We start from the raw sequence: 25,369 nt of genomic DNA, 5'->3' as shown, positions 1-25,369 counted from the left end.
TGGGACATCTGATGGGTGATTATAGCGCTATTTGTATATAGGATTTAGAATCTATGGCTAAATGTAGGCCAAAAGTGTGTTGACCATCAATGGGACAACCGATGGATGAGTTTAGCGCTCTATGTAAATCTGTGGCTAAATGCAGGCAAGAACAATACTTTGGAAGTAAGGCTGGCCAATGTAGTATTTCACTGCAGCTGTATGTAGATAGAGTCAAAAAGCTATCTGGGGCTCTAGGATGAGTAGTTGTGATGAAAGTAACCGTATGAATACGATGCAGAGTGAGGATCAGAGGCGTATATTTGAATAGCATGTAGGGAATCGAAGTAACCATGGTGTGTACAGTTTCATTATTACATGGAAGCAAAGTTTAGTACCAAAATTTCGCAGCATGCGTGTTCTTGGGATAGCAATGAAAATACTGTGGGGGTGACAGCAATTATAAACGCTGGATGTTGTATGGTTCGATACTCTACTGAAAATGAGGTGGGGTAGCACAGTAAATAAAGAGCCTGGTTATAAAAATTAACTAAAGCGGACAGGATGAGGGTCACATGTCTATTTGTTAGGCTTAGTCCAGCAGTTCGAAAAGAATGTATGGAGCATGAAGCAGCAAAAGTTGGATTAGAGTGTACATAATTAGAGGTAACTGTTGCTGGAGGGAACTGAGGATGGCGCTAATATTTTTGAATGCAAATATAACTATTGGAGGGAGAAAGTGTTACGTTATAAGCAGGGAGCCTTTTGTCAGCAGGGATCATAGCAAAAGGGGTAGTACAGAGGTAGCACAAAGGCTGTGCCATTTTTTCATGAGAGTACATAATAGGGTGAACCTGAAACAATAGGACTCGCATTAGAGAGTAAATAAGTAAGGGTGATTGATGGTAAAGAAAAGCGAGGATGATGAGATGACCTAGGCAATCTGAGTACGCGAACTGTATATCTCCTCAAAAAATTCAGTGTAGACAACATTATGAGTACTATCTTCGTATGCAGGGGGGGTATTTTCAACAACGACCCGCAGGCCTCTTGAAGAGTTAACACGCGAGAAGGCAACATACAGTTGGCCATGGGAAAATACAGGGGTTGAAGGTAAACACCAACTTTGCTTAGGGCCTCTTTGGCACGGCTTATGCCGGCTTCGGCTATCTATTTTGCGCAAATCGAGGTACTGTAGCATGAAGCCGTTTTGTAAGCCGGGGTTAAAATGAACGAGAAGCCGGGAAAAGCCAATTTTTCTGGCTTCACCGGCTTTGGCTTCACCGGTGAAGCCGTTTTGGATGAGCCGTGCCAAAGGGGGCTTTAGTGTTTGCCCTTGGCTTTTATTTATTGTCATGGCATACGAAACACGAACGGGGAATTGGCGCCGTTTGATTTTGAATGGCCACTTTGGGTCAGCTGAAGTGGCCACTATCCTTGAAATGTATGCAACTGCTCCTTTCGCCTTTCCTGTGATAATCTGTGCTTCAATTATACGATGAGTAAGCTGTGTAACTATAAGCCTTGTACCATTACGTAAGCCCACTGTTGGATCTAGATTTCGAAGAAGCATTATAGGGACACCAATCTTAAGCTGCAAATGATGGTCTGGTAATCCGCTCATGCATATTGTGTTGATAAATTCTGTAGGATATAAAGACTGCACAGTGCAATAGTTAGCTGTTGAGTCGTCAATGGTGTCACAGCTGTAGTATGACATCTCTTCAGTAGCAATCTGGCTCATAATCTGCAAATTTATGGCGTCGGCCAATTCATTGGTTGGAGCCAGAATTGCCCTCTCGCACAGGTAATCTGGTGATTCAGAGATGTGCGGTGTTGATCCATACACAAAAGAGATCAAACCTGTGAGACTCCTTTCTTCAGGTGGTAATAATAAGTACTGTGGTATTTGGACCCAGGTAGTATCTTGCTGTTCTGCAGGAATGCTATTTGGGATTTTACCATCACCAAGAGAGAGAAGCCATTCAGCAAATCGTTCTAGCTCGATTTTGTCTTCTGGTGAAAGCGAGGAAGCACGAAGCCTCATGTTTTCTGTTAATGGAAGGAGAGTGCAGGACTGCCATAAATAGGAGCGAGTAATCGATGCATTTTGAATTTGATGTTTTTTTTCCATTGGGAATCACAGGAAGGGTCTGCCTAAAATCTCCACCGAGGACAACCGTGATGCCACCGAACTGCCTATCCGCTAAAATATGATCCTCTGATGACATTATATCTCGAAGTGTACGATCAAGTGCTTCAAAACAATGTCTATGGTTCACAGGCGCTTCATCCCATATAATGAGTACAGTCTGCTGTATCAATTCTGATAGCTTTGTGTTTTTCTTTATTGCACACACACAGTGTTCTTCAACGTTCAATGGAACTTTGAAACGCGAGTGAGGTGTGCGCCCACCCAGTAGTAGTAACGCAGCTATTCCAGATGATGCCACTGCTAGAGCTATTTTTCCTTGGCTTCTAATACTGTTTAGTAGGGCATTCCATAGAAATGTCTTTCCAGTTCCACCATATCCATAAACAAAGAATGTATGCCCACAATTATTTGTAACTGAGTACTCTATGTTGTCATAAATGTGCTTTTGGTTCAGATTTAATTGTCCAATCTGCTGAACTGCCAATTCTGTCGTAGCACTGGAAGCATAAGAGAGTCCATCTAGTATTAGCCTATTCTCAAGGAATGATGAGGTGTTATGATCTGGTTGGGGTAGGTGGAAATGGCCCAATGTATAACCAACATTTCTAAGCAAGTTGTCTATTTCAAGCAAAACATAGGATCTGATTTGGCTCTGAAGTAGCGCCTCAGGTAGTCCCGGTGTTAGCTGACAAATGCGGTACTTCATATCATCACCCATCATCTGTGCAAATTCATCAAACAACTTTACCGAGTTTGTGACCTGGCAAAATAGAAGTATAGTCACAAATAATTGCGGGAGTTGATATGGGAGTGCCGAATGAGCTGCATCAGTCATAGCGTGGGACCATTCACTTTCTTCACCAAGTAGACCTAAAGCCTCACAGGCGGCCTGGAAGGTAGGGTATTGGTGACCAGCAATATTTCTTAGGGAGAATTATGTATTTGGCACTGAAACAAATCAGTCTTCCGTATTTTGCACTAAAAAAATTTGAACTTTCTTATTTGGCACCAAGTTGAAATTTTCTTCCCTAGATAGCACTACCGTCCATTTGGGCTAATAACGCCGTCAAGTGGCTGGTAAAATAACATGAATGCCCTTCTTTGTAGCAGAAATACATGATGCCAAATAGGGAAATAATAGATGGACAGGTTGTCAAATAAGAAAATTATAAATATCACAAATATATTGTGAACTAAAACATGGGATTTTGATAATCGAAGTCTGCAAATAAATAAATAATAAATTTTAAATTCTAAGGCAAGAGCAGGTCCCGCTAGGGTAGGCTTAGCATGGGAGGGATTTGCCCTGTCTAGTTACCTTAGTTAGAAATTGTTTGATGCAGTTTAACAGCCCGCTCATCTCAGTTTGGTCAGTCCTATATTCTTGGCAGATCATCGCAAGATATAGCAGGTCCCGCTAGGGTAGGCACATCAATCTAGGGTTTGGTGTTTTTTTCGGGGAAGAAGGTGACGGACTCATGGGAGACAGGAGCGCTCGGCCGCTCGGGAAGTCCAGGGAGAAATTGGATGCGTTAGTAACAGAGGGTATGTTGGTCACACTAAGAAAAAACTGACACGGTCAAAATAGTCAACTAACACATGAATGGATGAAATAGACGGTGGTGCCCAGGCCCGGCCCTGGGGCAGGGCGAGTGGGGCACACGCTCTAGGCCCCTGACGCCAAGGGCCCATTAGCGGACAGCAGGTATGTGTTCTGTATACGTATTTTATATAGTTGAGCAGAGAACGTCATAGCACCGTCCATCAATACTCGGATATTGCTTGTACTGGTAGAACGTGCTGGTTGCCGACTTGCCCTACTGCACTATAATCTATCTTTTAATCTTTCAATCTTTAGAACTGAGATTTGGGATCCACGAGTCATTTCTAGTGTTTATTGCAAGATCAACGATTGGCACAGCCAAAGGCCACAGCAAGCCTAATCGTATGAGGATGTTTATGTGATTCATTGAGCGTTTCCTCATCATTAAGACATTAAGTTGCAGGTTTTTGCTCCGTTGTAAGTTGTTTTTAGTTCGTCTTAAGCCAAACTCTAACAAGCTTACAAATCTACTAAGTAAAAAATCTATTAAGTATTATTACTACTAGTACTATGTTTATGTTGAGAGGCCCTGCTTGCCGGTTTCGCTCCAGGTCTGAAAACTCAGGACCGGCGCTGGTGGTGCCATATAGGGAAGGAAATTTTAACTTGGTGCCCAATGTTTTCAAGTCGTCCAATCGAACCTAGTCGCCATGGGACCGACTAGAAGACTAATCGTGATTAGTCGTCGACCAGGACAATTAGTCGAACCTAGTCGACCCCTGGTCGTCCTATATATCAGGATATATATACCTACTATATATATACCTATATATACTATATAGTATACACAATAAATCAAGCATCAAGAGCATCTCTGTCTCCTACTGAGTTTAGGTGGTGACTGACTTGTGGAAGTTGTTTTCTTCTCTTTTCTACCATGTCCAGAGGTCCATATTCCTGTCCCAAACTCCATTTCTTTGCTGACTTGCTGCTGGAAGCCCAAAATACCAAAGACCATAATTAGCAACACTAATGTAGTCTCGATCTTGACACAGCTCAACAGCAGCACTGCTGCATTAGCAAGCACTGCTGCAGTAGCAAATAACTAGCATTTAGCAAACAAGTTCAGTACACATAAGCTAAAGTGTTCAAGTTCAGTACACATAAGCTAAACTGCTAAAGTGTTCAACACAGTCATAAACATTGATATCTAATTTAACAGTCCAACAAAAATAGGCAACTAGCCATCTAATTAAGCAAATCAACATTAAAAGTGAAGCCTCCATCTCCAGTTGGTCCATCTCCAGTTTCAGTTGGTGCAGATTCTTCATCCTTCTCCATTGCTATTGCTGAATCTACATGCTGATCTTGGTCTTCATCATCAACTTCATCAATATCTTGAGTTAGAGTCATTGTGTTCCTTGGACGCTTCCTGTTCCTAGCATAAGTACGCCTCATAGGGGCAGCAACAGCAGCATGAGTAGCAGCAGCCCTAGACAAGTTACGTCCCTCTAGACCCTGAGTTGCACCAATAGCCTCATCCACAACAGCCCAAGTCATAGCATCGCCACCACCTTCCTGAACTGGTTCTAGTTCACAATTTTCATTGACCCATTCATTTTTCCAATGAAATTCATCAAGCAAGAGTGGATTGCATATCTTTCCTTTGGAACCCAGCTCTCTAATTTTTTTAAATCTGTTTTCCATCTTGCGGTTGTAACTGACATATACCAACTTATTTAACCTTTGGTGCTCTAATCGGTTTCTCTTTTTTGTATGGACCTACACAAAATATAATGCAGAATCACATATCAATATTACTAGTTTACTATCATACTTAATTACTCAGCAGTAGTACACTAGCACTTACAGCAGAAAATTCACTCCAACTACGCTCGCAGCCAGATGCAGCGCAACAAAGGCTAACAATCCTTTTTGCTAAACATTGGAGCTCATATGTGAGGCCACCATATGCACCCCACCAAAGCACTGTAATTTCCATAATTCCATTTCAAACATAGAATTCCATTATTAGTTCATTGCTGATTGCTTTTAGAAAAAGGAAGGAAATAGTTATTAGAGAACTTACTAGGATTTTTTCTATCTCTGTCTCTTATTACTCCTGGCTGTGAGAAGGATTCGCCTTCAGCCCTCTCATAGTCTTCTGCCTACTTGCTTATCTTGTTTTGCTCCTCAACACCAGTCACCATCTTCCACATAACTTGATTAAACATGATTCTCAGCCTTCCTGCTTGTCTCCTATCCTTTTCCTTTAGGGCAAAGAACTTGCTTGGATTCAAGTATAGGGCTGCTCCATACAGCTGCTGCTCCATTTGGTTTTCCCATCTGTTGTCATAGTATTTTAGTACCTCTTTGAGTAAATCTGGTTTGCATTGTAAAGAATCCTTGATTGCGGCCTTTGCAACATCCATGGCTGCCATAATCTCAGGAGCTGCTGGTGTCTCATCTCCATCTGCTATCCTTAGAGCTACAAGAAGTGGTTGTGAAGCTCTTAGGCATAATTACACTTTATTCCAAAATGGCATTGAAAGGATAATGTTCTCAACTCGCCGGCCTTCTTCAGTGGTAGAGAAACTGGTAGCATGCCATTCATCACTAACCACTAAATTCCTCAATCCACTCCTGTTCTTATGCAGGCTTGCCAATGTGAGAAATGAAGTGGCAAAGCGAGTTATAGCTGGCCTCATAAGATCTCCTCCAATCCTATTTCACATTAGATCTAGAACCCTCCCATGCTTGTACATGAATCTGATCACCTTTTGTGCCATGTTGATGCAAGTGTGGAATTCCTTGATCTTCCCAATATCCTCCAACAACAAATACAAGCAATGGGCTGCACATGGTGTCCAAAATAGATGCGGGATCCTCTCCATTAAAAGCCTCTCTGCTGCCTTGAAGTTGGCTCCATTGTCAGTGACAATCTGCACCACGTGTTCCTTCGCAACCTTATCAATTTGCTTCTCCAACAAGTCAGCCAACATATTCGCATTTGCTATCTCACTTGAAGCATCAACAGACCCTAGAAAGAAAGTCCCTGCTAGACTGTTAGCAAGAAAATTGATGAGATGGCGGTGGCTTGTGTCAGTCCACCCATCGGACATTATGGTGCAACCATATTCCTTCCAAGCCTCCTCATGCTTCTTCCTCAACTTCATTGTTCTGTTCATAGCTCTTTCAAGCAGCAGAGTCCTAACATCATGATATGATGGTGAGCGGTACCCAGGACCATATTGTCCAATTGACTCAAGCAAAACTTCTCAGCTTATTGAATTAATGACGTTCAATGGAATGCAATTATCATAAAAGAAATCGGCAATATGATCATCAACAATTACTTTGGCCTCCTTATTTTTCTTTGTGCACTGCTCAAGTGTAGGTTGACTTTGCTTGGATTTGTGCCTCTCTATAACTACTTCTTATGGTGACTTGCAAAGCATGGAACTCACTGACCTAGACTATTTTTGAGTTGCTGGTTTTGCTGCAGCAGATATAGTGAAAGAAGTGATGGCAGCTTGAGCAATCTTCTTCTTGGCTTGCTTAACTTTTGTTCCAGAACTTGGTACTGGTACAGCTGCAGGTTCTTCTACACCAGTAGCATCTTGTTCATCTTCATCTTGTGCAGGTACCTCCACAAGAACAGTCCTTGAACTCTTTTTCAGGTAAACAGCTATCTCCTTCCTAACTATTGCTAGAGTATTAGGACATTTTATTGCATCTCCATACCCCCCCAGCAAGGTGCTGCTTGAATCTGCATATTCCGGCTAGGACTACCTTCCTGCAAAATATGCACTGCACAAAGTCCTTCTTGGAAGGATCTGGCCACCACCCATACTTCCATCCTGGGTCTTGAGATCTTATATTTCTCTTTTTGTCAATAGCTTGGGCAGCAAGATCTGGAGGTAGTTTTGCTATAGCCCTCTCAATTAGGGAAGGAATATCTTTCAGAGTAGATGAGGAAGCCGTGGCAGCAGGATCTGACCCAACCGATGAATCTAGAACACCTCCTTCAAGGTCAGGCGGAGGCATGTACACTTCCACATTTGCACATCGTCGGTCCACATCTACAGAAGAATAACTTCTTAGGATGGATGATGGAGAGACAGAGAATATCTGAGGGACAACAGTACATCACAGCAAGCAACCTAGCAGTTTAGCAGAGAGCCAAAGAGGTTGCAGAGTGAGGGATGGGGGAGGAGGGAAGAAGATGGAGAGGGGAAAGGCACATACCGTCGTCGGAGCAGCTCATCACGAAGAACGGCGACCGAAGGTGCACGAGGAAGACTGGAGGCGCGTGGAGCAACAGTCGTCACGCACAGGAGAGAAGAGAGAAAGAGCAGAGTAGCAGCAGCTAGGAGAGGAGAAGAGAAAAAGAGAGCAGCAGCAGCCAGGAGAGGAGAAGAGAGAAAGAGCAGAGCAGCAGCAGCCGTCACGCACAGGAGAGGAGAAGAGAGAAAGAGCATAGCAGCAGCCTCCTGTATATATATTACAGACCCTAGTGGGCCAAATTGGTAGCCCAACTACTCACCTGGAAGCCCAGTCAGGCAAGCCCAAAGAAGGCAGTGCCCAGCCTGGTCGTGCGGCCCCCTAGTCGGACGACTAATCGTGATTAGTCGTCGACTAGTCGGACGATCAGGTTTCTAGTCGAGCTAATCGAGTCAAAGTCTCTAATCGAGGTCATGGTACCGACCAGACCGACTAATCGCAATTAATCGCGATTAATCGGACGACTTAAAATCGTGCAAAGATTGGCCGCATGATTAATTAGCGTGGGGCAGGGGATTAGCGGGGCGATTACGATGACCTCCGGGTCTTTTTAATTGTAGAGACTTGCTACTTCTATATAATATAAGTTGTCAGTATATAAAAAATTGTTATAAAACATATGCATCATGGGTCTAGTTTTGTAGATCTCATAGGAAGAAATGCAATGGTGCAAACAAAATTAAAAATGAACATTTGAGAAGAAAGTTATCATATTTTAAATCGTTGATGGCTTCACCCTATTCGCTTGATCGTTTCTATGGCTTATAAGCCGGCTGGTGCTGTTTTGTTGTGAGAGAAAAACAGTATATCATGACTGATAAGCATCGCTGATATGATCAAGCGAACAGGGTGTTAGTTCAAAACTCCAATTAGCTTCTTACGTCAGCATGTGCTGTTGCCTCGCATTGTTGGGCCAACAGCCCAGATAGGATATCGCGCTCTTGTCTAGCATGATAGGCTTTTGGCCCCGTTCGCGTGCCCTTAAATCCGGCTTGATCCGCTTCTTTTTTCATTCGGAACAGTATTTTCCTCTCACAAATTCCTCCAGATTCATCCAAAACCATCCAGATTCCTCCAAATCCCTGCAAGCGAACGGGGTGGGCTTCGCCTTGCCTCTCCCGCACAGCGCGTTAGACTTTGCGTTTTTCTATCTTTGATGCCAACAGTTTAAGCATAAAATGCTTATAAGCCCATAATTTTTATTTGAAGTGGGCCGTAGCCCACCTGACAAAAAAACATTCTGATTTGAAGTGGGCCGCGTCGCTAAATGCGATGGTCGCTAGGCAGCTACAGGTGAAGGCTGTCCTCAAAAAAAAAGCTACAGGTGAAGGCTGAAGGATCGGTCTCTGCCTTGTCTGGTACTCACTGCTGTGCTGTAGGGTCGTTTTTGCCGTGCTCACTGGTAGTGCAGGTGAAGAGTCCTCTGCCTTGTCTACTGCAGACTCTTGAAAATTCATGGAGATTCTGCAATCAGGGTTCGGGAATTAGATCTCGATTTTATCTCGGATTGGGCCAGATCGTTTCCCTACCAAAGATCATTTCTTACCATCGCGTGAAACAATCACCGGTTCACCAGCATCAAACTCAGTAGTTGCGTCTCTTTCAGAAATGATCCCCCAGTTTGTTTTCAACTCACAACTCTACCACCTCTTAGCAAGAACACGTGTACATCTGCTGAATTATTCATTCATATAAATGTTTACATCGGGAGTCATACAGTTATTCATCATGTCAGCCGGGTACACACATAATGGATTTTGTGGACACAAACAATCAAGACGGCAAACACCGAGAAGAACAAGCATAATCATTGTATCGGCAACGGCACGACGATAGCTCGCTCACGGACACGGCACACTTGCCGTGCGCCCGTGCCCATTGCCCTCGTGACCCAGCGTAGGAGCCCACGCCAGCGCCCCTGTACGGGCCAGCCTCGGATCCCGCGTACGAGCCCGCTCCTCCGCCGTTCGAGCCCGAGCTCGCACCCATCTCTCGGCCTCGCGGGGCTGGAACCACGGGCCCACTTAACGGGAGGAATTAGTCTCCCGTCTTTCTACACCTCTCGCGGTCTCGCCTCTAAACCAAGGCTGCAGGCGGGTTCATCAGATCCGGTGGTGGCGCCCGTGATTCTTCACCGCCGCCGCCTCTACATCGCCACCTCCATCTCCGCTCTTTCCGTTCTCAGCTATGGATGGTAATTACTTTCCGATCTCGTCCAGATTAATTGAATCTAAGTTTCCAAATGTGGCATTTTGTGCAATAATGTGTAATCCGTAGGCTGTAGCCACATCTACATTACCCTGCTCGCCTTTTCGACGGGACTACGGCCTTATTATTATCTATTCTCGTTGATCTGCTTGTATATCGCTACAAGTAAAGTTATTAGTACATAAATTATTTGCTAAACTGACAAGTTTTTTTAGCAACGTTAAACTAACAGAGGTGATTTTCATTTAATTGGATGGGATGTCATATAGAATCAGTATAGGTTGGGCCAGGCCGTCATCCTAGGCCATTCCAGCAGAGAGGGACAGCATCAACATATTGTTCTCTTCCAGCTTAATCATGCCATAAGCTTTACTTTGCTCTGTTTTGCGTATTATGTGAGCACATTGTGTGCGCATTTGAACTCAAATTCAAGCTGCGAATTAAAGTTTTTAAGATAACTTAAATTTAACATACAACTCCACTTATGTCCATTATTTATGCTTGGCCTATTTCCGTTTATGCAGAAGTAGACATCAAGTGTACACATGTGATTCCGGTAGGCGACCAAGTTGGGCCTTGCCCGGTTGTACATGCAATACGATGGAATCCTAATCCTCAGGCATGTTCAGAGGCTAATTCCAATTCTATGCTTGGATGTGTCTCAAGCAAAGGAGTGCATATATACAGTTTAAAGAAAAAGCATAGAAAATGGACCCCACTGGTTGGTTCCTCTCCCCCCCCCCCCCCACACAAAACATTCCTCCATCTTTCACGCAAAAGAAAAAAATCATAGTTAGCTTCCTGTTTTGAATGCAGGAGATTGCACATCGTCCCACTTCTGAAGGGACATCTCTGGGGTGGCATAGTGGAGGTCGGGTCCTTGCTACCGCATCAAGTGGCTCGGGAGGTAAACCAGGGGCCTTATCCATCTTGTCATATGATGGAAACAATGGTTTTAGGGCCAGGACTGCACTCCAGGTATGTGTTTTTTGATGTGTATGCAGTCCATAATTGCTTGCTATAAAATATTAACATATGAAAAGAATTATGAAACAAAATTCTGATTTCATGTAATTATAGGCCTTCAAGTAAAATGGAAACTGATCAGTTGATATCTATGGCTGCTATTTATTTTGATTAGTTCGTCTTTTCAGTATCAGGGTAGGCCCAAATAATCTTTTCTAATTTTTATTTTATTTATTAGTGCCCTGAAGGAGAGTCCATAAGTTCATTGTGTTGGGCAAGGAAAGGCAGCTTCCTTATTCTGGCCTTACATCCGTCATCAACTATTTGTTTCCTTCGAGTCACTAATGATGATCCAGAAAATTTGGAGAATTTGGGACTTGTCAAATACAGTGATCATTTTGATGGAAGGTCTCCGATTATGCTGGCATCAGATCTTGGTCGTGGTCACTTGTTTGTGTACAGTTATGATAAACTTGTGGTAAGTAGCGTAGATGTAACTTGATTGAAAATATATTTTTCAGTGCAGTATCAAACTTTACAATTTGCCATGTGCAGGTATTTCAACATTCAGGGGTAGATCAGGTTACCTGGGAGATCTCCAATTTCGTGTAAGTGTGTTATGATGAGAAATTATTATATTTGTTAAGGAAATGATAGCATATTGACGTCCGATGTAGTCTAATTGTGTCCACCTTATCTAATTACTCCACGTGTCCGGTGGCAGAAGAAACAGACCCACGTAATAGCTAAATAACCAGCTCTTCGGTGGCAGTAGAAATAGACCCACGTCCACATGGCCATACTTCACCAGATACCCACGTCCATTCCCTGTGCTACCTCCTACCTGCTACCTCCTATCCTCTATGACTGCAGAGGAGAGGCATCTCGGCTTCCACCTCCACACCTTTCCAATTAGTTGCAGAGGCGAGACATCTCAAGGGCATGTCGTAGCTGTTCATTTCCAATGTTGCAAGACGGTGTTCTTCCTGTTGCATGGACTATTTTTTCCTGCTTGTTGCAATGTAGTATGCATATGTTTCATTTGCATTTCGTGAATGTTGAGCTGGACTTGATTCGAGATGGTTTTTTGTGAGTGACAAACTTTTGTTGTTGCAGAAGAGTAATTAACATATTGCAATGCAATACAGGATCATTCTGGACAAATGTGTGTTGCTGGGAGTCATTTAGGATGTTTTGATGGGCTCCTTTGGGTGTTGCAGTCGTTCTTTGTTGCATTAGACCAATCATGTTTTTTGTCCTATCATGCTATTTGCAGCAATATTCCGATGGGCATTCGCGGAATGGTCTATGATGATGGTGATCATGGGTTATTTACTATAGAGTGAGTACTATTTCATTAGTAATTTCCCTTTTGTTTCTGTGAGGAAACTGATTTTTTTTATCCTCAAGCGGGACAAATGGACGTATTGGAGAATAAATATGGGTGTTAACAATTTAAACTAGTACTGATTCATCTCTGTCAATTTATTTTGTGACTTAAGTTATCCTGGGACTGATTATTTGAAACGCATTGCAGTCTGACTAAGGTTGCTACGTCGCCTGACAATGAGCATGCTAAAAGAAGGGGGTCGCGGTTCAAATACGATTCAGAGTATATGTTGATAGCTATTTCATAGTTAGTACTCATTTCCTTCAATTTCAATTAATCATACTTTTTGTTTCAGAGGTGTGTGTTTACATTGTTTTTAAAATCCGGAATGAACTTTCAGCTTTGGAAAGTATGTTGCAACCGGAGGTAGGGACACTCTTTGCTATCATTTGAAGAAACGTGTTGGATGTGAAATTGAGTTAGCATTGAAAGGTTGTAGAAGGCATGATGTTAATTATGGTGATGTCAAATGCATTGACTTTAACCCTATGGTTAGTCGCTGTTATTCTCTTATTTCTCTCTATATCGTTTTATGTAGCAAATTCGTCATCTCAATTTTGTTGTTTATAGGAGGATAAAACTAAGATGCTGGCTTTGGGTGGAGACACTGGTTATATCCATATCTGGGTGGTAGTTAACAGAGTAACCATGAAGAGCCGGTATACTGAAGCGGACAGAGTAGATGACTATAAAAAGGATTTCTATAGTGGACCTTTCACTGATGCTGATAGAATAGATGATGAAGTGGTGGTGGAGCCGGACAAGCCTTGCATCATACTAAAGCTTGAAGAAATCATTCGTGCTGAAGACAAGGACTCAAGTACAACTAAAGTTCCTCAAGAAACTTCTGAATCTGCTGATGCTGCTGAAAGTGTTGTTGTTGCTGCTACAGATGTGTCAACGACTGAAGGGGATCATTCAAATGACACACTTTCTGACAAGCTTGCTTCCATCAATCAGGAATTGAGTCGCAGTCAGACTCATGAGTAGATGTCGCAGCAGTTTGATAAACTCAATGATGTTGCTGGCTAGGCAGTTCATAATGTCATGTCCTTGGAGCACAAGCTGATGACATGTTGGCTCGTAGGAATCAACTTACAGCAGAGGAAATCACTAAATTCCTTAAGAAGGCCTCTGTAGCTCAAAGAGGGAGAGTGTAGTATGACTTAGTGTAAGGTCTCGTATGAGTGTATTCACCTGGTTTGCTTTTAATGCAAGAAACTTGGTAAGAGATCGTGGTAAAAGCGAACCAGGTAAATACACTCATACGAGACCTTACACTGAGTCATACTACACTCTCCCTCTTTGAGCTGCAGAGGCCTTCTTAAGGAATTCAATGATTTCCTCTGCTGTAAGTTGATTCCTACGAGCCAACATGTCATCAGCTTGTGCTCCAAGGACATGACATTATGAACTGTCTGGCCAGCAACATCATTGAGTTTATCAAACTGCTGCGACATCTACTCATGAGTCTGACTGCGACTCAATTCCTGATTGATGGAAGCAAGCTTGTCAGAAAGTGTGTCATTTGAACGATCCCCTTCAGTCGTTGACACCTCTACAACAGCAACAACAACACTTTCAGCAGCATCAGCAGATTCAGAAGTTTCTTAAGGAACTTTAGTTGTACTTGAGTCCTTGTCTTCAGCACGAATAATTTCTTCAAGTTTAGTATGATGCAAGGCTTGTCCGGCTCCACCACCACTTCATCATCTATTCTATCAGCATCAATGAAAGGTCCACTATAGAAATACTTTTTATACTCATCTACTCTGTCCGCTTCAGTATACCGGCTCTTCATGGTTCCTCTGTTAACTACCGCCCAGATATGGATATAACCAGCGTCTCCACCCAATGGCAGCATCTTAGTTTTATCCTCCTATAAACAACAAAATTGAGATGACGAATTTGCTACATAAAACGATATAGAGAGAAATAAGAGAATAACAGCGACTAACCATAGGGTTAAAGTCAATGCATTTGACATCACCATAATTAACATCATGCCTTCTACAACCTTTCAATGTTACCTCAATTTCACGTCCAACACGTTTCTTCAAATGATAGCAAAGAGTGTCCCTACCTCCGGTTGCAACATACTTTCCAGAGCTAAAAGTTCATTCCAGATTTTGAAAACAATGTAAACACACACCTCTAAAACAAAAAGTATGATTAATTGAAATTGAAGGAAATGGGTACTAACTGTGAAATAGCTATCAACATATACTCTGAATCGTATTTGAACCGCGACCCCCTTCTTTTAGCATGCTCATTGTCAGGCGACGTAGCAACCTTAGTCAGACTGCAATGCGTTTCAAATAATCAGTCCCAGGATAACTTAAGTCGCAAAATAAATTGACAGAGATGAATCAATACTAGTTTAAATTGTTAACACCCATATTTATTCTCCAATACGTCCATTTGTCCCGCTTGAGGATAAAAAAAATCAGTTTCCTCACAAAAACAAAAGGGAAATTACTAATGAAACAGTACTCACTCAATAGTAAATAACTCATGATCACCATCATCATAGACCATTCCGCGAATGCCCATCGGAATATTTAACTATTACGTGGGTTTGTTTCTTCTGCCACCGGACACGTGGAGTGATTAGATAAGGTGGACACAATTGGACTACATCAGACGTCAATATGCTATCATTTCCTTAACAAATATAATAATTTCTCAGTATAACACACTTACACGAAATTGGAGATCTCCCAGGTAACCTGATCTACCCCTGAATGTTGAAATACCTGCACATGGCAAATTGTAAAGTCCGATACTGCACTGAAAAATATATTTTCAATCAAGTTACATCTACCCTACTTACCACAAGTTTATCATAACTGTACGCAAACAAGTGACCACCAAGATCTGATGCCAGCATAATCGGAGACCTTCCATCAAAATGATCACTGTATTTGACAAGTCCCAAATTCTCCAAATTTTCTGGATCATCATTAGTGACTCGAAGGAAACAGATAGTTGATGACGGATGTAAGGCCAAAATAAGGAAGCTGCCTTTCCTTGCCCAACACAATGAACTTATGGACTCTCCTTCAAGGCACTAATAAATAAAATAAAAATTAGAAAAGATTATTTGGGCCTACCCTGATACTGAAAAGATGAACTAATCAAAATAAATAGCAGCCATAGATATCAACTGATCAGTTTCCATTTTACTAGAAGTTTCCATTTTACTAGAAGGCCTATAATTACATGAAATCAGAATTTTGTTTCATAATTCTTTTCACATGTTAATATTTTATAGCAAGCAATTATGGACTGCATACACACCAAAAAACACATACCTGGAGTGCAGTCCTGGCCCTAAAACCATTGTTTCCATCATATGACAAGATGGATAAGGCCCCTGGTTTACCTCCCGAGCCACTTGATGCGGTAGCAAGCACCCGACCTCCACTGTGCCACCCCAGAGATGTCCCTTCAGAAGTGGGACGATGTGCAATCTCCTGCATTCAAAACAGGAAGCTAACTATGATTTTTTTTCTTTTGCGTGAAAGAGGAATGTTTTGTGTGTGTGTGTGGGGGGGGGGGAGGAGGAACCAACCAGTGGGGTCCATTTTCTATGCCTTTTCTTTAAACTGTATATATGCACTCCTTTGCTTGAGACACATCCAAGCATAGAATTGGAATTAGCCTCTGAACATGCCTGAGGATTAGGATTCCATTGTATTGCATGTACAACCGGGCAAGGCCCACCTTGGTCGCCAACCGGAATCACATGTGTACACTTGATGTCTACTTCTGCATAAACGGAAATAGGACAAGCATAAATAATGGACATATGTGGAGTTGTATGTTAAATTTAAGTTATCTTCAAAACTTTAATTCGCAGCTTGAATTTGAGTTCAAATGCGCACACAATGTGCTCACATAATACGCAAAACAGAGCAAAGTGAAGCTTATGGCACGATTAAGCTGGAACAGAACAATATGTTGATGCTGTCCCTCTCTGCTGGAACGGCCTAGGATGACGGCCTGGCCCAACCTATACTGATTCTATATGACATCCCATCCAATTAAATGAAAATCACCTCTGTCAGTTTAACGTTGCTAAAAAAAACCTGTCAGTTTAGCAAATAATTTATGTACTAATAACTTTACTTGTAGCGATATACAACGAGAATAGATAATAATAAGGCCGTAGTCCTGTCAAAAAGGCGAGCAGGGTAATGTAGATGTGGCTACGGCCTATGGATTACACATTATTGCACAAAATGCCACATTTGGAAACTTAGATTCAATTAACCTGGACGAGATCGGAAAGTAATTACCATCCATAGCTGAGAACGGAAAGAGCGGAGACGGAGGTGGCGATGTAGAGGCGGCGGCTGTGAAGAATCGCGGGTGCCGCCACCAGACCTGATGAACCCGCCTGCAGCCTAGGTTTAGAGGCGAGACCGCGAGAGGTGTAGAAAGACGGGAGACCGATTCCTCCCGGTAAGTGGGTCCGTGGTTCCAGCCCCGCGAGGCCGAGAGATGGGTGCAAACTCGGGCTCGAACGGCGGAGGAGGGGGCTCGTACGTGGGATCCGAGGCTGGCCCGTACAGGGGCGTTGGCGCGGGCTCCTACGCTGGGTCACGCCACGCGGGCAAGTGAGCCGTGCCCGTGAGCGAGCTATCGCCGTGCCGTTGCCTTCTCGGTGTTTGCCGTCTTGATTGTTTGTGTCCACAAAATCCATTATGTGTGTACCCGGCTGACATGATGAATAACTGTATGACTCCCGATGTAAACATTTATATGAATGAATAATTCAGCAGATGTACACGTGTTCTTGCTAAGAGGTGGCAGAGTTGTGAGTTGAAAACAAACTGGGGGATCATTTCTGAAAGAGACGCAACTACTAAGTTTGATGCTGGTGAACTGGTGATTGTTTCACGCGACGGTAAGAAATTATCTTTGGCAGGGAAACGATCTGGCCCAATCCGAGATAAAATCGAGATCTAATTCCCGAACCCTGACTGCAGAATCTCCATCAATTTTCAAGAGTCTGCAGTAGACAAGGCAGAGGACTCTTCACCTGCACTACCAGTGAGCACGGCAAAAACGACCCTGCAGCAGCAGCAGCGAGTACCAGACAAGGCAGAGACCGATCCTTCAGCCTTCACCTGTAGCTTTTTTTTTTTTTGAGGACAGCCTTCACCTGTAGCTGCCTAGCGACCATCGCATTTAGCAGCGCGGCCCACTTCAAATCAGAACGTTTTTTTGTCAGGTGGGCTACGGCCCACTTCAAATAAAAATCATGGGCTTATAAGCATTTTATGCTTAAACTGTTGGCATCAAAGATAGAAAAACGCAAAGTCTAACGCGCTGTGCGGGAGAGGCAAGGCGGAGCCCATAAAAGCCTGTCATGCTAGACAAGAGCGCGATATCCGATCTAGACTGTTGGCCCAACAATGCGAGGCAACCAGCACATGCTGACGTAAGAAGCTAATTGGAGTTTTGAACTAACACCCTGTTCGCTTGATCATATCAGCGATGCTTATCAGTCATGATACACTGTTTTTCTCTCACAACAAAACAGCACCAGCCAGCTTATAAGCCACAGAAACGATCAAGCGAACAGGGTGAAGCCATCAACGATTTAAAATAGGATAACTTTCTTCTCAAATGTTCATTTTTAATTTCGTTTGCACCATTGCATTTCTTCCTATGAGATCTACAAAACTAGACCCATGATGCATATGTTTTATAACAATTTTTTATATACTGACAACTTATATTATATAGAAGTAGCAAGTCTCTACAATTAAAAAAGACCCGGAGGTCATCGTAATCGCCCCGCTAATCCCCTGCCCCGCGGTAATTAATCATGCGGCCAATGGTGCCAGATAAGAAAGTTCAAATTTTTAAGTGCCAAATACGAAAGACTAATTTGTTTCAGTACCAAATACATAATTCTCTCTATTTCTTATATCAGAATAGCACTGCGTGCCTTTGACTATGTGCAGCAGCATGCGCAAGTAGAAGGCCTCACCATCCTTTGGGCTCACATTGGTTATGCGGCCAATCTTTGCACGATTATTGCGACGCTGTTGCCAATACTTGCCATCAGCATGCCATGTCCAATATTCAGAAAATTCTACATATGTAAATTGCCTTGCTTCTGGAATGGTTTGTTAACCTCAAACCAAGCGGTTAATTTGGTCACTGTGTTGCGGGGATTACGAACTACCACTTCAAGATTATCATCTTCACCATATATGATGCTGTTCTCAAGTGGAAGGTGGACATGCAATCGCTCAATAGATGGATCTGTGCGATGAATGTCGAACTGGAGAAGTCGCCAAGCTGCATCATTGGGTGTTATGCATCTGCAGTCCAAATATTGTTTTATTTCATTCGCTGCAGCAGCATTGTGATTTTCCTTGTTTTGGATGGCGACCTTTGCATGGTCAGGACCCTTATTTGTGTACTTGAATAAGTATTTCTCCATTCCATCACGATTAAAACTTTCAACGTTTATGTATGCATCATATTTGACACATAGGTCAACATTATGAGGTACCACGAATCGATTGTCGACGTGGGCACCATTCTTTTGAACTGTGATATTATTGTTTGGTCGTGCATAGATAACATGACCATTTGATGACACAGTTGTTGTGCTTGCAAAATCTTTAGGATAGAACTTGCTGCATCTACCATCAACTATGCAAGCAGATGCCGGACAGATAGCGCCGCACGGACCGACAGATAGCGCCGCACGGACCATGTATCATGAACCTTGAAACAGCATCATAACCGACCTCATCAAGCAATGGATCAGGTAGTTGTGCTGATATGCAAGAGTCAATTTTTTCGGCAGTACGGGGGCCATCCGTTTTAAGCCATATGATGATGTGGACATGTGGCAAACCCCTCTCTTTTGGAACTCAATTGTGTAGACAACTGCCGAAGAAAATGACAACGGCAAATAATGAAGGGATGTGTTGGATAATGTAAAGCAGGGCCAAAAAGTCATACATGAACATTGTTGTCATACCTCCATGTATGGGGCCAAAAAATGAATGCTTCGTTATGTCATCCATGAGTAGGTTAAGTTTCATCTGGAATACACGGTCGACAATGTCAGGTCGATCAGATGGGTGTTGGCCTGTTGTAGGTGATAGAGCTTGTGCTATTTCTGGCCAGGAAGCATTGCATGTGAAAGTGATGAAAAGGTCCGGGCATCCAAACCGACGACAAAGAGCTACACAATCCTGGTAATTTTGGTAGTACCATCGTGGTCCTCCAACAAAAGAACCTGGCAAATAAACTCGTTGCCCTGTAGCCGAAGCTTCTGTAACACCAGCACTAACTGTATGCAGTAAAGATTTATAACTGGCTGTTCTATATTTGGCCTGGAATGAGTTGTTTCTGTAGTGGCTTAGTCGGCCATCCTCAACACAGCAATATGCGTCAACAATATATGCTTGGGTGAGCCTTTTGCCACGTAAAGGGGTATTGAATTCACCGACTCTATCATGCAATCTATATGTATAAAATTCTAACATAGTGATATTTTTCCGTTTAATTTCTGTTGACCGGCGACACTGACGATACCCCAACTTTTCATGGAAACCATCCTCACCATAGGGAAATAATATTGGGTACTGCACTGCCATGAACTTACAGTGTGTTTCTTTGATTTTCTGCAGGTTAGATGCATGGTCCTGGACAACCAAGTCTCGGCCTTCATCAGATAATCCGAGGTCACCAATGACCAGGCCAACAACCTCAGCTGCAACAGGAGCACTATAACATTACCATGTTGCTTTGGAGAACTGAATAGCTGAACAGGGAAGTGATCATCAGATTGATTGGATAGCCTATCTCGAGCAATTCTGAAAACTTTGACAACTGGGTTGTGAGAGTCAAACATGGTGACCAAAGAAACAACGATGGCCTCATTTGGTTGGAAAGTACCATTTTCGTACGAAGAAACAGCCATTCTGTTCCTCACTTCATTTTCAGCGTCAAAGATATAGAGCTGACAATACTCTAGTCTTCTACCATTTGATGGCATTAGTGGTCCTATTCGATGGCATAGCTGGCCACTTATCTTGAAGACATAAGGTCCTCGGCCATCGTTAATAGAATCTATACCATTGACACCCATAGATGTCATAGCAAACATAGAATTGTAGCATCTAATGCCGTCAAAGAAGTGGTTGGACAATCTAGCATCCCACGAAGTCAGAAGGCTAATCAAGGGCTCCGGCGGTGGCTTGTATGGATCAAGAACAATGCTGCCACCTCTACAACACTTGTTGTAAATTGGCATATCTTGAGTACCACAGCCACGGACATGTTCCTCATTCCAAAACAGAGCGCCACAATGCGGGCACACATTGTTTGGCTCTCCCAAATGGAGAGCAGAGGAAATAGTGCCTATAATATGTAGACGAAACAAAGAAATAAATCAATAAGTAAGATCAGCCTTCGCAAATGAAGAGCAGGGGAAACACTGATTGTAATTTGTAGAAGAAGCAAAGAAAATAAATTATTAATTAAAATGAGGTAACCAAAGGGTAGACAGTTAGCTGTTTGTGTGGTGCAGAAGGAGCAATGGTTATAAAGAACTGCGACATCAATCTCATTCACTATGGACATTGGTTTGAAGGCATATGGTAACATGGCTACGTACGAATAACTGCAGCACCATATATACTAATGGATCTAACAGTAGAATGGATTGAGCAATGCATTTGGTGTGTTAACATGTAGCAGCGAATTTAGCCTTTCTCGAAGGCATAAGAGGTGTCATTTAGACATGCAACATGAGTACAGCGTGTACGAAAGTGTTTTCAGAGAGGAGGCTCACGTTTGTGTGGACCGAAGCTTCCAATAGTGGGATTCGCCGTGGCATTGGTTTGGGTAAATGAAACCCGACGACGGGCAGATCTTGAGGAGGAAGATGCTGAAACAATACATTGTTTTTAGGATGAAATTTGGGGGACAGAGATCTGGACATCAGGTTTGTAACCAAGCAGTTCGATGTAGGTAAATATGATTGCACTTACCATCATCGCGGAGGATGACGTTTGCCCTTCGTTTCCGTATCATTGTTGAAGTAACAGATGCCTGAGGCGGTGGAGATGCTGTCAAAAAGTATAATAATCCATCAGTGTAATCCGAGGACTGTAGAAGGCAGAAAATGTGAGTCATTGGACAGAGATCTGGAAAGCAGGAATGTAAGCAAGCAGTTTGATGTAGGTAAATATGGTTGCACTGACCATCATCGTGGAGGATGACGTCCGTTATACGTCTGCGAATCGTTGTAGAAGTAACAGATGGCTCAGGTGGTTGGGACACTGCCGAAAAGTGTAAGAATGTATCAGCGTAATCGGACAACTGTATGAAGCAGTGGATGTAGGAATGTTTCAGAGAGGTAAAAATGAATGCTTTGCAAAAGGAAATGCGAATACCCTGAGGAGAGGTGGCATTTATGGAGGCTGGAGCATCGCCAGGAAGCAGCGTAGACCGACGCTTAGTGCTTCACGATGCGGTATTTCTGATCAGGCCCTACGCCTGCGAATCGTTGTAGAAGCAACAGATGGCTCAGGTGGTTGGGAGGCTGCCAAAAAATATAAGAATGTATCAGTGTAATTTGACAACTGTATGAAGCAGTGGACATAGGCATGTTTCACAGGGGAAAAAATGAATGCTTGGGAAAAGAAATGCGAGTACTCTGAGGAGAGGTGGCATTCGTGGAGGCTGGAGCTTCGTCAGGCAGCGTAGACCGACGCCTCAGTGCTTCATGATGCGGTATTTCTGATCGTGATATTCTTTGTCCATGGGCGGAGAAATAGTTCGTTTCCTGCGTTGTCATCGTTGGCAACCGAAGCTGTGCCGGGTATGCTGAAGCAGCAAGGCAAAAGTGGCCAACTAAGATAGGGTGCAGATGTCATACGCGGCAATAAACCTGATGCAAATAAGATTAAAAGCAGTAGCATAAGGCAACAGGAGACAGGCCGACAAATGGAACTTGCAGCTTACAGGTGCGAATTGGTATGCACATCTGAATGAGGGAAACTAAGAGTGCACATCTGAATTCTGAATTATCGCGTATGTAGCATTTGGAGAAATTCGGGAGAAAGGGAGGAGTGCACCTGTTGGCAAGGGTTGTGGACGAAGGCCGGGCTGTAGCTGCCGTGTGGACGAAGGCCGGGCTGTAGCTGCCGTGGAAGGGGGCCGTCGTCACGGGAGAGCAGCTGCGCGACGGGGGTTCCTGTGGAGGCTGAAGACGGACGCCGTTGGCCGAGCTGGCGTGGAAGGGACAGGGCCGGACCAGCGTGCCTTAGCTGGCCGCGCGATGGGATAGCGGCGCGACCTAGAGAGGCGGAGCTGGACCGGTGGCCGCGAGGCGGCGTGAGATGCGGTGGTCCAGGGCCGCGGCGCGGCGCGATATGCGGTGACGGGTAGCGCCGTCGCGGCGGCGGAGGTGTGAGGGCGCGAGGCGGCGCGAGACGCGGTGGCCAAAGGGGCGGCGGCTGTTGCGGTAATGGTGGAGGCCTCGGTGCCGTCGCCGTTTTACTTTTTTTTTTTGGACGGGCTGGGTGGAGGAGGAGGGGTCGGGCGGACGCTGGAAAGGACGTGGCGAGCATCTGATGGCTGTGCGTGAATGGACGGTCAGAAACGGTGGACTGTGGATGAACAGGCAAACAAGCGGGGGAGACGGGTGGGTACTGTGTAACTACAGTGTAGGTCAGGAGGAACAAAGAGCTTTATAGATAGATAGATAGACATGTAAAAAATGATCTAAATTATTATACATGTGTAATTTTGCAGATTAACTATACATGCATGTGTGGACGATAAATTTAGTATATTTTTAGGTTTGAGCCATCAAAAACATTGTTTTTTAAGGACTCATATGAATAACGATAGCAACGCACTTAAAACTATATTAAAATATCAATGATAACAAATATGTAAGTTGTTACTTTGCAAAAAATTTATGCATTTTGGTTGAAACATTATGCATATCTATGTTGATGGTATAATTGTTAGCACTTTATTTCTTTATAAAGAATTTATACTACACGTATAATTCTTTGACAGAGAAAATTGAATGTTTTTTAGTGGCGGAGGATATCAGTGTAGACCAAAGGTAGCAATTACCTTCATGGTTTTAAAGTTTTCTAGAGTAAATAGTTATTAAGCTTAAATATTAATGTTCTCTTGAGGTTAGCACTATTAGCCCCTACTAGATTTCACTTCAAGCTTCCTTTGTTGATCTTCTAGGACATAAGATCCTTATATTTACTCATAGAATTCTGAATAAAAGGTACAATATGCACAATGGTTTTAATTTAACATGCACATGTCAATCAAATTTTGTATAACAACTTATAAAATCAAAATATGTCCTCCTTATATGCTTGGTTCATAATTGACTTCATTTCTTCTCAAAGGTAGAAGGAAGGACAGAAGGACAATGAAGATTATACTGCCAATTTTAGCAAGTGTTCTGCTGACATGCATATCCATTTTGATATGTGTTTTTAAGTCCAAAGTTGCCAAAGGTGTGTATTCGATGACAAGTATCTACATATATGACATATTCTCTAATATACAATCATTATTTTATTGAATAATTCAATGGAATATATTCCCCTCATGACAGAGAAATTTTCTTGAAATTTATGAAATAGGGAATAAACAAAAAAGACAAAAGCACAAGACCTTAGTCTTTGGAGAGGTGAATGCTGCTGAAGGCTTTAAATTTCCTGTTCTTAGTTTGAAAGATGTCATAGCTATGACAAATAACTTCCACAAATCATTTATGATAGGACAAGGAGGTTTTGGCAAAGTTTACAAGGTATTTATGCCACTAATTATTAGGATGATGTCAAGAATTATCATCTAATATTTTCCTGTTTATGCCTTTTCTCAATTGCAGTTATATGAGATTAATATTCCAATCTATTTTCCAATTTAATTGTTAGGCAAAGTTAGATGGCCGAGAAATTGCCATCAAAAGGCTCCATAGGGGTTCCGAGCAAGGGATAGTGGAATTCAAAAATGAAGTTCTTCTAATTTCCAAGCTACAACACAGAAATTTGGTTAGATTTCTCGGTTGCTGCATAGAGGGAGACGAAAAGTTGTTGATTTTTTAGTACATGACTAACAACAGTTTAGATGCTCACATTTTCAGTATGCTCTAATAGCTCATGACAAGCTCATGAACCATATAAACTAGTTAGTAAGAAATGGTTTTTCTTTGTAGGCGGTACAAGAAAAGCAATGCTAGATTGGCCAACACGTTTTAACATAGTCAAAGGGGTTGCCAGAGGACTTCTATACCTTCATCAAGATTCTAGACTAAAGGTAATTCATAGAGATCTCAAAGCAAGCAATGTTTTGTTGGATGAAGAAATGAGACCCAAAATAGCAGACTTTGGCATGGCAAGGACGTTCGGTGACAACCAACATAATGAAAATACAAAGCGGGTCTAAAAGCCCTAGTTTGGTTTTGGATAATTGATAAAACCTAGCACTAACCTTTGTCATGAGCTATGATATGAGCTAGGTTGGTGCAATCCAAGTGTTTGAGCAAGATGAGGTCCATGGAGTTGAAGATGGACATGAGATGATGATGATCAAGTGCTCAACTTGGAAAAGAAGAAAGAGAAAAATAAAAACTGAGAAGATCAAGGCAAAGCTGTAAGATAGGTTTTTATTTTGCACTAAAGACACCATAGAAGGTGTGAGTGACTTAGGATCGATAGTCATACTATAAAGAGGGAAAATCTTTGGCTAAATAGTTTATCGAGTGCCACTAGGTGACATGAATTTTGCATATGCATTTAGGAATCTAGTGTGCTAACTT

The 25,369-nt window shown here is 42.7% G+C and overlaps 2 protein-coding genes across 3 annotated transcripts; one reads left to right on the top strand and one right to left on the bottom strand.

Moving 5' to 3' along the window:
• The first annotated feature begins 10,148 nt into the window (after positions 1-10,148).
• On the top strand, positions 10,149-13,330 carry LOC136468789 (uncharacterized). Its single transcript, XM_066467229.1, has 6 exons — positions 10,149-10,155; positions 10,694-10,890; positions 10,986-11,147; positions 11,374-11,613; positions 11,691-11,743; positions 12,412-13,330. Exons 1-6 carry the CDS (start codon positions 10,149-10,151, stop codon positions 12,479-12,481), a joined length of 729 nt encoding a protein of 242 aa, XP_066323326.1. The 3' UTR covers positions 12,482-13,330.
• Positions 13,331-13,745: 415 nt separating this feature from the next.
• LOC136471453 (uncharacterized) lies at positions 13,746-23,053 on the bottom strand. 2 transcript variants are annotated; one of them, XM_066469182.1, is made up of 13 exons: positions 22,647-23,053; positions 22,225-22,459; positions 21,963-22,111; positions 21,771-21,848; positions 21,558-21,635; positions 21,359-21,454; positions 16,100-16,296; positions 15,840-16,001; positions 15,359-15,595; positions 15,229-15,281; positions 14,729-14,827; positions 14,484-14,634; positions 13,746-14,404 (listed from the first exon to the last, which is right to left on the bottom strand). In XM_066469182.1, exons 5-13 carry the CDS (start codon positions 21,598-21,600, stop codon positions 14,084-14,086), a joined length of 1,359 nt encoding a protein of 452 aa, XP_066325279.1. In that variant the 5' UTR covers positions 21,601-21,635; positions 21,771-21,848; positions 21,963-22,111; positions 22,225-22,459; positions 22,647-23,053; the 3' UTR covers positions 13,746-14,083. The 2 variants fall into 2 exon arrangements, with proteins under 2 accessions (XP_066325279.1, XP_066325280.1); XM_066469183.1 differs by lacking the exons at positions 21,359-21,454; positions 21,558-21,635; positions 21,771-21,848; ... (1 more) ...; positions 22,225-22,459; positions 22,647-23,053 and adding an exon at positions 20,168-20,269.
• Positions 23,054-25,369: the final 2,316 nt, after the last annotated feature.

Source organism: Miscanthus floridulus, chromosome 8 (genome assembly GCF_019320115.1).
Source record: "Miscanthus floridulus cultivar M001 chromosome 8, ASM1932011v1, whole genome shotgun sequence".
Taxonomy (NCBI): Eukaryota; Viridiplantae; Streptophyta; class Magnoliopsida; order Poales; family Poaceae; genus Miscanthus; species Miscanthus floridulus.
The sequence above is the reverse complement of the archived record's forward strand: the minus strand, read 5'-3'. Positions and strand labels throughout refer to the sequence as shown.